At 37.3% G+C, this 12,982-nt stretch overlaps 1 protein-coding gene across 2 annotated transcripts; it reads right to left on the bottom strand.

The window, feature by feature from the left end:
* Window positions 1–10,511: 10,511 nt before the first annotated feature.
* LOC144633751 (uncharacterized) lies at window positions 10,512–12,952 on the bottom strand. 2 transcript variants are annotated; one of them, XM_078492616.1, is made up of 3 exons: window positions 11,476–12,952; window positions 11,303–11,359; window positions 10,512–10,997 (listed from the first exon to the last, which is right to left on the bottom strand). In XM_078492616.1, exons 2-3 carry the CDS (start codon window positions 11,337–11,339, stop codon window positions 10,759–10,761), a joined length of 276 nt encoding a protein of 91 aa, XP_078348742.1. In that variant the 5' UTR covers window positions 11,340–11,359; window positions 11,476–12,952; the 3' UTR covers window positions 10,512–10,758. The 2 variants fall into 2 exon arrangements, with proteins under 2 accessions (XP_078348742.1, XP_078348741.1); XM_078492615.1 differs by having other exon boundaries at window positions 11,303–12,952.
* Between the last annotated feature and the right edge of the window lie 30 nt (window positions 12,953–12,982).

Here is a 12,982-nt window from a genome sequence, read left to right on the forward strand (position 1 = left end):
GCCAAATTTAATTCCCACGATCCTGATCCGTGAAACAAAAAAAATCTTTTAAATCAGCATCAGTTTTCTTGAATTACCGTTTAAGATGAATAACCAGCCCGAAAATGATATTGGAGCAAATAATTAAATAAAGAGAAGAACTAGATTTTAAGGGACTCCGGATAATTCCATGACTCCCTTACAAGTCAGGGCAGTTTTCTCAGTGTCTTCCTTCAGATTTAGAAATAGATGACACAGCTCCAAAAATAGGTAAAAGTTGAACATTTTACACTTAAACTAGTTATTTATTTGTAGCAGTTAAGCTTTACGGTGAACTCGCCAGAAGGAAGATGTTAAATAGCCCGCTAAAATTTGCCGCCATTTGTAGAAAAGAGGTGGCGTTCGAGCCACAAGACACCGTAATTCTGCCCCGCGACCAATATTTTTCTTTATTTTTTTCCTTTTTCTATTCAAGGCTAAAATCAGCAATTTATTGATTCCAGCCGCAATAATTAATATCACTGGCCGTCCCGCGCGCAAGCTAGAGAGGGTTCCTCACGATGCGTCAGGTGTGGTTCATATCTCTAAAACCCAACGACACAGCCAAAAAATAGATTACGTTTTTATAAGACCAAAGGAGCAAAGTAGCAGCTTATCGTGCTCAGCAGCCGATGAAACGCACCGTTCAGATGCCCACTAATATCTTTAAAGCTTTAGTCCAGAGCAAATAAAGTCGAACACTACACACTTGTAAGACAAAAATAAGAAAAAAATTTCCATTTTTCTTTGTAGCTTCTAAACATCGCGTGACAAGCCGACCGAGTGGAGGTCTGGGGTCACCGACAAAACGAAAAAAACAAGACTCAGACTTAAAACTCGCTGGTCACGTGACCACCCTAAGGGAGCCATGGCGGGGGAGGAAAAAAAGATAACTAAAAAATATTGAAAATTGAGTGAAGGGAAAAAATAAAATAATTACACAAACAAGATATAAAATAAATAAAATTAAATAATTAAATAATTAATACGATTAAATAATTCTACGGCTCGATATTACAGCTTTCAGTCTAAAATTTCATGAAGCATCTTTGTGACTCTTAATAACCCTACATTTTTTTTTGATAAAATTTTGAGAGCCGAAATTAGCATCTGTTCAACGTGCCCAACATCTTAAATGATATGAATAATACCATAATTTACGGCTATAACACTTCAGTTGAATTTGCAGAATTTTTTTGACTCTTATAACCCAGTTATTGAAAAAATTAAATTAGAAATTGCGATCTGTGCACTGCCCATCTTTTAGAAATAAGTATATTTCTACGGCACCCTATTATTGACTCTTACCAGTTAAATAAATCGTTTGCATTCACCATAAATTAACCCAATTTTTCAGAGAAAAGGTGCCGGCCCAACACTTCACGGATATGAAAGAGCGTTTATTTTCTCAAAGATTTTTTTTTTTAAAGCGCGTAAATATATATCAGTAAAAAGTACCATAAAAGCGATAGCTCAGTTTAGAAAACTTTTTCTTTTTTAAATAAATGGAAGTTTTTTTTTTTAAGTATTCCGTTTTATTTATTAAAGGGAGCAGTTATTAAGGCGCGGCGTAGACAACATAGAATGGCTGTGTGTAGAAAAAAAAACACCACCAAGAAATCAAGCATGCGAGCAATTTCTTCGTATTCTTTTAATTTTCTGGGCTTCCAAGAATGTGCTAGTTTTCTGACTAGGAAGCTAGGAGCACTGTTTGAATATAGTGGTGTAGGGCCACTACGTGCATTAGAAATAAAGACTACGCACCTTCAAATAAAAGCAAAATCAAAAAGAGCGTTATTGAAAAATAAACACACTTCTTAATTTCAAAGACATGTTTCGGACACTCCGTATCCATTATCAGTTTGAAGATGTTTCTTTCAAAATTTGACATTTACACGGGCACACGTCTCAAAGAGGATATCCCGCTCCGTATTGTCTCCGTGACACTCCCCGAATAAGTAGTACCGCTCTACTTTTCCTCTTTCATGGATGTGGCGTTCATGGTATTTTCTAACTACATGTAAACGGATGAACGTAGCTTTAGACGTTTTTGGAATTGTGCTTTATGTCAATTCATACATGCAGCATTGCGTTGAAGATCATTTTTAGTGCAGAATGCACTATTGTGATGGTTTGGTGGGTTGACGTTTGCTAAACCCCTAAACCACTAAACCACTAAACCACTAAACCACTAAGCCACTAAACCGCTAACGCGGTGTAAACTTTTAATCACCAATTAATTAATTAATATCAATTAATTAATTATTTCTGTAAAGGGGGGAGGGGATGGAGAGCACCTGACCGTGTGCCCTTGGTAAATCGGGGAGTCCATTACGATACTTACAATTGAAGAACTCAAGGTATATATTTGTTTCAGAAAGCACTATGCTCTCCTTGTGGTACAATTCTTTCTGGAAAAAAATACTTTGTGCTAAACGCATGCGCAGATCAGTCTTCATCACGAACATTGCGTTTTTCTTCTGCAGAAGGATTCGTGTAGACTCCGTGGCCCCAAGTTAAAACCACAAATTAATTGAATTAGACAGTAAGGCGTCATAGCAGATCATGTGAAATAATTCTTGATATGGCAATGCTGTTTTCTTAGAAAAGGAGATCTAGCATCTCATAATTAATTGATAACCTGATAACATCTGTGTTATAATCAATGTCGCCTTCTTTGCAGAAAATAAATCACGTTACCATATCATCATGTTACATCCGTTTTCGACAAAAACAAAAGTATGTTACATGTTTTTGACAAAAACAAAAGTATCTCGTTTGCTGTTTCAATAACAAACTGAAATTCAAGCTATCGAAAATTAAAATAACAGTGACGTGTTTAGAAATTTTGTATTAAAGCCTAACGTGGTGTGCTTTTCAATGCGGTTGAATTCCTGTAGAATCCGTGGCGTTAATTTAATTAGACTTAAAAGGCATCACAGCGATCTGCGAGAAAAAAACAACAATATCATGTTACATCCGTCACTTCCTTTCCTTTTATTTGTTCTCCATCGGTTGAACTAACCTCCGTTTTATTTTGTAAAACCTCTGCCGCTTTAGTGTTTGAACATGCTTTCGTGACGGTTCCGACATTTCTTGAAAGAAATCTTCACACTACGTGCTTCTCGGCTTCATGCTTGAGTGAGCGTGTGACGTGTTCACAGCGCTTTCGTAAATCGTAATTAGGTATGCAAAAACTTGCACCGGGATTTTCGGCGTGAACACCTGATAACCAGGAAACAAATATCCTAGCTGTACTGCGTTTTAAAAACCCTTTCGAAAAAGATGTTTTTTGATTAGATTTGTTCTTTAGTTTTGAGAATCGTCTTTCGTGCAGTTTAAACCGTAACTTAATTAAATTAAACAAATGTCATCGATGTCGCCGTAAAACAAACAAAAAACAAGAGTTTCATGTTACGGCATTTTCAAGGAAAACAAAAGTATTTTGTTACAAACGAACAAAAGTGTCGTGTTACGTTTGCAAAGATTAACGTAAGGAACACCTAGGAAAGAATACAAGTAGCCTGTGAACAGTTTTTCCGAAAGTAAAGTAAAGCAAATAAACACGAACATATATAAAACATCATACTTTCAATTGTTCCATATTGCATTCTGCACTTACCAAATCATCGAGATTTTTTTGGAAAACAGCTGTTAGACAGTGTGTCTCAATGCTGCATATTAAACGATTTAGATGCAGTTAAAAGATGATTGTTGGCCTCATTTAAGTTACTGAACACTTCAAGCTGTCAGTGGAGTCTTAAAAGTGACGTTATATGGAGACACCTCTCTAATACGGACACTCTGCTCTGTGCCTTCGGTGTCCGTATTAGAAATGTTCAATGCAAGGAAATAAAAAAGTGAAATAATGTTTAAAACGTTTTAACCGACCACGGGCACACGTCTCAAAGAGGATATCCCGCTCCGTATTGTCTCCGTGACACTCCCCGAATAAGTAGTACCGCTCTACTTTTCCTCTTTCATGGATGTGGCGTTCATGGTATTTTCTAACTACATGTAAACGGATGATCTCGGAGAGTCAATAACAGTGAAATAATGTTAAATGTTATAACCGACCACGAAAATCACAAAAAAATGGTTGTCACTATCTTGTTTGTGCGGTTGCCCCTAGATAAATAAATAAATAAATAATTCCACATCCTGACAGTGGAAAAAAAAGCCTTTGCCATAAAAGTTGACCCCCCCCCCCCCCTTACCCTAACCCGCCTCAAACAAATTATGGTCGCCCTAAAAAAAACACCCGCTTTCGAAACAAACCCCGAATATTGATTTCATTACGTCTGGCGTCTGGCTTCACGCCAGGAACGTAAGTATCCGTGAGAATTTCGATAGTATTCTCTCTTTGCACAGAATAATCTCGTTCCCAGATCTCGTGGGCGAAGCAGAAGGCGAGATCTGGTCAAATCCGATTTGCACCACGTGATTGCCTGTCAGGAATGTGGCAGGCGAGTCAATTGCGCATGCCCTAGACAATTCTAAGAAAATGGCAATCAACATTCTCGTCCCCAGAGGCCGCGATCCTTCTGGTCAGCACCCGGGTGCTGACCAGAAGGATCGCGGCCTCTGGGGACGAGAATGGGCAATCAAATGAATATCCAATCCTCAACCAAATGAATAACGAATGCTTTACCATTCTCGTCTTTCCAGGAATAATATCTAGCAGAGTATTTTACTAAAGAATTAAGCAGAAGGCAATCATGAAAGCTTTAGGTCGGGCAAAAATATTTATTTGATTTAAAAAAATTTTCATTTGGCGGCGAGACATGTCTAGATTTTATGCAAATTAGATCCGGTTACGTAATAAAACATAAATATTCTTACGGCGGATCCTCTGTTTTTAAACATCGTTATTCGTCAGAAATAGCTTTATAATGCTACAAACAACTAAAACGAAATCTTCTTGTCTTTTGAGGCCGACTGTAAACAACGAAACGTCTCAAAAACGAATATATTATGATTGCGTGCATGATCTATAATTTGCATAAAAAACAGACATTGAATTCTCTTGGGGCCGCATCGCACGTTCAAATTTTAGCGCTGTGACAGCCATGCTTTGAAAGAGCCAATCAAAAAAATTGAATTTTCTTACTTGGCCAGATCTCGCCTTCCGGCTTGTTGCCCCTCTTTCTGTATTACAATAGGCGGTTGTTAAAATGTAGCGAGTGACAAACATGATGATAAAAAAAGACACCTTGTGTGACATTTCATGGTTGACTAGTTCCAGACGCCATTAATTATTTTTTTTTATGCAAATTCTGGCCGAATTCCCACGCGTGGACGCTGAAGCCGTTTTAAGCACAGAGGGTATTCCCCTAGCCTACCAAATGACGTAGCGGTAGTCAGGGATGTTTGTGAAGAGAATTTTTCTTCTATCTTTAAAATCCTTTCAATAACACAGCCTAAAAATAGATTACGCTTAAAAGAGAAATATCAATAAATTTTTTAGTAAAGACCAAAGGATTCGCAAAGATTTGAAAGGTAGCTGATTAATAGTTTTGAAAAATTACGTGACTCGAGGTCTAGCCGATCGAAAGTGAAATTGTCATGTCAGCACATTTTTTTCCACCAACGTAATGGTATCTATTCACAGATTCTGGCCCGCTGAATTACATTTCTCTTTGAAAGCGTGGAAATTTAGTATTTTTCATGAGTCAAAGGCTTCAAATTCGAATATTTCACACTAAACATTCTTTGTAAAGACAAAGAATAACCATTTGTTTCCATTTGTTACTGATTTATAGCTTCTAAACATCTCGTGACATAACCTCGACCGAGTGGAGGTCTGCGTCTGGTCACCGACAAAACTAAAAAAAATAAACCCCGTGCAGAGCAAGAACTGCGCAGCGCAGTTAATAAACCGCGTGCAGAGCAAGAACTGCGCAGCGCAGTTAAAAAGAAAAGTGTATGTACACACACTAAAATTTAAAATAAAGTACATCACAGTATGTAGTTGGAGATAATCAATTCTTTTAAGAGATTTTTGAAACAAGCACGACTCTTAGGCACTGTTTACACGGACACGGTTTCACCTTTACGCCTTTCGTTTACACGGCGCCGATCGAGACCACTACTGAAACCGGGTCGTTTTGAAAACGCTGTCAAAAGTGGAGCGTTTTCTAAACGATACGGTTTCGTTGGACGTGTAAACGGTTAAAAACGACGAAACCGCATCGATTTGAAAACGGCAACGTATTTTGGCAAGAATCACGAAGGGTAAACATGGTGAAACACGCATAGAGAGCAGCGTTTGCTTATACAATCACATTCGAAAACAGTCGGAAAATGGTTAAATAGGTTCCGTGTAAACACTTCGAAACCGTGTCGTTTTCGATGCGGTTTCGAGGTCATGAAACCGTGTTGATTGATAACCGTGTCCGTGTAAACGTAGCCTTAGATTTAAGTGAGTCCTCAATGGAATTCCAAACTTTAGCACCGAAAAAAACGAATGTTTTAACATTCGTTTTTTTCGACTAACATTTAAAAATGTTAGTCGAATGTTAGTCGTGTGCAGACTTAATCTGTTGTACCAATCATTGTCACTAGTTCCAATTCTCCGCAGTTGGATGATTATTTAAGTAAATGTTTTGACAAATTTCCTGAAAATTAATGAAGACTCCCTTGTGAAACGTCATCGCTTATGCATGCATTGCGTGCCGTTTATTTAATTTGTGGCACCAAAAAGAAGCAGCTTAAAAAGCAAGAAATTGTACCCAAGGTCATCCTTATATGACCCACAACTTACAAACTCTTTTCCCAATAATCGACAATAAATATTTGATATGACGCATGTTACAATTTAGCGTTTACAGATAGGTCTAACCTTTTTTTAATGAATAATAACCAAACAAGTCTCTCTACGCTTTACGGATATTTCCCTATTATTTCTCTGAGGTTGTCGTCTAGATGAACGGATTTTGATAGATGTCGAGCACAGCCACAAACGTGGGCTTGTTAGTGTCGCCCAAGTCTAGTCCGGGATGGCAAAAATGTGTTAGCTTTTATGACCTTATAGAGGCAGCCATTCCCATGGAGACCATTCCAGTTTTGTAAACTCTTTTTCGTCCCTAAAGCATTTGAAAATGATAACTACAAACATGTCGGCCGGGCTAATTAAAGGGACCGTGTCACGGATTTTAGCCAAACTTAGGCATAGGAATTGACCACCAAATTTGTTTAAATATTAACAATTATTGGATGAGGTTGAGCATGATAGCGATAATTATCAAGGCCAAAGTTTCTGTTATCTGCCGAAGCCGAAGGCTGAGGCGGATAACAGAAACTGAGGCCTTGATAATTATCGCTATCATGCGAAAACCGAATCCAATAATTGTTTTATTATGCACATTCCTGAGCTGCACTTGTAAAGACAAAAGCGCGCACAAAACGTCGCTTCTGAATGCATAAAACTATTGTCTGTAGGTATGACGTCACTTCTACATATGTAAAATCTAATGTCTGTAGGTATGACGTAAGAGAAACAGCAAGCAAGAATTAGCTGCGTGCTTATAGCCAATCAAAATCAAGCTGGTGACACCAATGTATAATAATATAAAATAACATCTTAAAACAGTGATGGGATATTTAAATAACACACCAAATGCAAAAAAAGGTACGGATGGCCAAAAGTGACGAAGATTGAAACGGATTGCGATATGGGTTTTTGAAAAATGGTCCGGCGGAACAGTTTTCAAAGTTAATCTTGTTTGCTTGTAACTTTAAATTATAACGCCGGGAAACACATTTGGCTGCAGTGAAGCTATGGTTTTGTCATTTAGAATCATAGAATTAATTTCTTTGCAAACATTTAGTTTCATAGCGGGTGTTTGGCAAAATTTCATAACATAAAATTAACTTAGCCGTGACACAATCCCTTTAAGAAGAAAACCCTGAGTGTGACACATTAAAATATCGTTCCACCGCGTTTTCGTCTTTCGTGGAACCCAGCCCCAAACCGACTTATGACTGCCGGCCAGTTAACCTTCTGGTTTATTTATAATCATTCCATTCTCTGGTGAGGAAAGTTGTTACGTATATTGCTGCTGCACATGCAAATGTTGCCAAAATTACAACATCTGGGTGGGAGCCCGTCTTCCAAGTTTGGTCGAGCGTTCAGTTTGTCGCATATACCGGACTTGTTATGCAACAAGAGGACTCGTATAATTTGTATTGTGAAATCTTATTTTGCCAAATGGTCTTTTGATGTCAGTTTTTCTTTGCTATTGATAACAAAACATTTGATAGTATAAATGATACGCTGCGAAAAATTTGTAAACAAGTTGAATTGACAGTAGTTGAAGGTTGTGATTACAAAAAAGGAAATTGCTAAATATAAACTTCTAAAAAAATTGCTTGTGAATTTTTGAAGATGAATTTAGAAAGGATAAACAGGAAAAACGAATCAAACGTAAATAGAATTAGCCGGTCTTTTGTTATCTAGGAAAAAAACATTGAAAATTCTCGCTAACGGTTTATGGTCCAAGTAAAATTCTAAGAAAAAAAATAGGAGCGATTTTTTTTCGAAAGGCATGGTCTGCAAATCGTTTTATACGCGAACTCGTATGTTTTATTCCTTTTTCACAATTTAAAGCAAACTCAGCAGCTATCATTTTGTTGATTATATAACTTGGTAATTTCCCGTTTTTCACTGGCTTCAGAACTTCTTTTGTTCGTTTTCGCTTGTTCTTTAACATCCTCGTCTTTGTTGGTTCTGACGCTTCGAGTTTTTGTTCACGTTTCCAGTAAATTTGAGAAAACAGCTGGTATGCGAAATTCAGTCGAATCGTTTTGATATTGTGTTCAAGGGAAGTTTTATTTTGCTCTGTGTCGAGCGCACTGCTTTCTTCGTCTCCCGGGAGAAAAGTATCAAGAAGAAGCCATTTGAAGGGATAAAAGCCATTTAAGTGCCACATCACGAAGTAAGCCATCAAAATGCTGCCACGCAATATTTCGTTGCCGTTTATGATCATCATACTGGTTTTGATTGTGCTTTTCCTGTGCATGCTGTGTTATTTTCATCTCTGGTTTGCCTGCAACAAGAGGTACCGCAAGAAGTATCAGGCCAAGCATCCACAAAGCCAACAAGATATACAGGAGTTGGCACTATCTGGTCTTCATACCACCGTTGACGGGAAAATCTTCGAAGTACAAAACGACGGTACGAAAAAACAGATCGGCGATATGAATGACCTCAGTCTTATCTAAAAACACTTATTCAGCTGAACCTTGCCGTATATCTTCAACATTTTTATTTAAGAAAAGAAAACTACCGGAACTATCCAGGAACAAAACTTTACGCAAAAGATTACTATCTCATGTAGGACCTTTTTCCTAGTTAAAGTCACCGCCAACCAGCACACGAAGAAACTTTGACCGTATCATTTCATTTGTTATTCTTTAAGTTCATTTGAGAAACCTTGTTGTTTTCATTTTTTTTTTTCACATGTTAAGAAGCAATTAGATGTTAAATGTTGTTTGCTACTACAACTATTTCTACAATACTTCAGTCGAGTTCAAATAAATTTTATCGTACGTTCATCGTGTTTGTAATCGTTCCCCTCATTTAGGATAATTTTAACCGATTAAAATATTAATCGCGAGAAAATCCGAAAGACAACGAAGGTAAGATAAGAGAGTGCGAATTAACCATGGGAAAGGTTTGGTGGGAATTTTGCAGGTCCATACATAATGAAAGATTCCACTTTTTTCGAAAGCCAAACTTTTAGAGCAATCATTTTACTTTACCCGTGCGAATGGTCTAGGAATTGAATGGAAAGGTCTGGAGTCGTGCGTTTTTAAGCCTACTTTTTCGGGGTAATTAGTCTTCAATCAGCGGGAAAAACGCACAAATTATGATGATCATGAAAACAGATTCAGCTATCGCATCAAAATCGCCCTAGTCTGGGATCGGACTTCATAAAAAAAAACCTTTGCTTGAATTAAGGTCACTGATCGCAGGCTTACGCAACTTGCGGCACCATCGCTCACATAAAACACCCACGGGAAACCTAAACAGGGAACTTGAAACATAACGATCTAAAGTGAAATTTACAGATCAAGACATCCAAATCAAATCATATTTAATGCCGTAACTGCAAGTAAATCGTTAAATCATTAAAAACGTGCGCAGTTGGTTCGCTTTCGGTTCTGCATCTATAGAAAAGAATGTTTTCTAATTTAATTGGCTAAATCCCATAAATAATACGCGACATTTTATGATAGCACACAGACCAAACAGCTGAAAAGAATCTGGAAGGCGCCTCAGCTGTGTTTTCTCGTGTTGCTATGGACACGTACCTTGCACGAGCCGTTTGAATAGGTCCGCATCGCGTACAAATATTTAGTGCAAAACTTTAGTTTCTGTGTGGGTGAAGGGCTCTTTGATGAAAAATTATTTTATAAAAGATAATCAATGGAGCAGTGCAGCAAGTGATGAGAAATAATGAAAATTCATTTTTATATTGTTAACAAAGTCATAGTAGTGTATTTCTCATGTAAGTGGTTTATAACAGCAACCTTTTGAAATCTTTTCGGATACACTGAAACAGAAAACTAGCCTTATAAGTTTAATGATTGTAAAAGTTAACGTTAGAGAAATAGGTTGAAAATCTTTCATTTTCAGACTTTTTGTCATTAATATCTTTGATTGACTAACATAATTTTCTTTTCACATGAAGTGCACGTGTCCATTGAAAATCTTACGAAGAAGAACAGAAAGTCAGGTTACGCGATATTTAGTTCAGATAGGACGTCTTCAAACTTGCCGTTGATTTTTGTTATCTGGTTTGGTTTCTCACATTCTAGAGTGTGAAATGATTCTTGTCTGATCTTCGGTCCACACTTTCGTAGGTCAGTCAGGATCATAACGCACACGTAATAAAACGACACAACACTCGCCGAAAGCAACAAGAAGAATAAAATGGCGCACGCACAGGGCATTATCACAAAACAAAAGAAATTTCCTGGAAAAAGAAAAACATGAATAAGTAAAATATATATATAAAAAACTTTTTAAATTAAAATTTGCTCTAAAATTTGTTACTGGATTCTAGTCCTAAGGGAAACTGAAGACGCGCTAGGCTGACATAACATTTTAGACAAAGATGAGTTTTAAGAGCACGCGACCCCTGGCACGCGACTTAACGCCGGTCGGGTCGTTCTACCGATGGAGGCACGAGACAAGACCAATTGCAAGCCGCCATTCATGGGTAGAATGGCTGGTAACAGCTCGCGGCAAGTAAAAACCATGTAAATGTATCACATTTACCTGTATCGCATTGGCTTGAAAGCTCTTGATCACTCATGGCTGTCGACGAATCGATCACTAGAAGAAACAAGTTGGGTTTTTGATTACATAACGTTACTTGGCGAAACACATACATAACATGGTGTCGTAGATTTAACACAAATAAAGATATTTGCATTTAAGACCGGATTTATCATTCAGCTAGTTGTAACCCATTAACACATCAACAATGAACTGCTCATCAACACCGGCCTTGTAAAACATAGTCTATCAGAGTTTAGTAGAATCTCAGCAGTTTTCTATTGGAAATGCGCCATTCTGATTGGTTCTCCCATTGTTTTCTATCCGCTGATAGTGTGAATATCAGCAGTCTTCTTTGGTCGCTTTCTTGGGACTAAGCAACCTAAGATGACAGCTGAAAAATTCAGCCGACATCCTGTACAAAATCTAAAAAAAAACAACAACAACAAAAAAACACTACATATCAAAACATACGTGAAGCACAATTCCTCATGTTAATCACCTAACTTATTCAAGTTTTTTTTTTCCAAATCAGCGTCCAATTTCTTCTTCCGCTCCAATTATCAAAATGCAGTTTCACAATAATCTTTTTTTTTAATCATTCGAATTGATTGAAAAAAAAACACACACAAATGTATTGTTTTATGACGCAAGTTCGTTTTTTTGAGTGCTCGCGTTGGTGTTTTTATCCGTTTCCGCTGAACTGCCAACCCGATGTCATGTCATTTATATCAAATAGGACGGTAACATGCTTAAACGACGGCGAGTAGTCTAATTGTCTCAGTAGAAACTCTTAAGGATTTGCAGCACAAAACTTACAATTTTATGCACTTTTTAACAAAAAAAGAACAACGCGTGCGCAATTGTGTTCTATACAGAATGAATAGTTTCAATTAAAACTATCGCATTGGTTATCAGGCTACCTCGTTAGTTGCAGGTGCTAGAGTTCTATAAAGGCAGTCGCAAAGGAGGAGACGCGCTAACGAGGCGAGGTGAAAGACTTTTTAGATGCTCAGCTAGAGCTCTAAATTAGGACTAGCGTGCATTCTTTTCTTTGTTTTTCATACATCTCGTTATTAATTCGCCATAGCTGCAAATCTGTTTCAACAGACGTATGTTTAAAAAACAGGAATAATTATGCATCCTTTAGGTCCTTATACTAAATTTGCCAATCAAATCCTTCGCTTATAATTTTTGAAACCGGACCATAAATTCGTATAATTAAAAATTATTCCACGAGCGCGCGTTGGATATGAGATGGTAGATACGCGCCTCGTTGGCTATAACGATTTCATATCCAACAAGCTCCCTTATTTCTTTGTGGTCAATGGTATATGAGCTCATATACAATTGCCTGTTAACCAATCAAAACTCAGGAATTACAATATACCATTGCTAGTTTTTAATAATATGTGATTTAGAATTCTTATAAAAAGTTTGTTTCAAACAGGGTTTCAAAATAGTGGCCCTTGATTAAGCAGGATTCGGGATCAATGAGAATATCATCATTTAAAAAACCTGAATTTCTTGAATTTTTTTACATGGGGCGAAATCAAAATAGTTGGTACATCGTCAAGTATTGTTTTGAAACAAAGTCTGTAACAATAAAAATACTTCTTTTTTAAATATCGAGAATTTCTGCCGGATTTTTTGTAAAGCCTGGTTCTCATATGATCGTCC

The sequence above is a fragment of the Oculina patagonica genome, chromosome 12 (genome assembly GCF_052425735.1).
Source record: "Oculina patagonica isolate OP01 chromosome 12, crgOcupat, whole genome shotgun sequence".
In the NCBI taxonomy this organism is placed as follows: Eukaryota; Metazoa; Cnidaria; class Anthozoa; order Scleractinia; family Oculinidae; genus Oculina; species Oculina patagonica.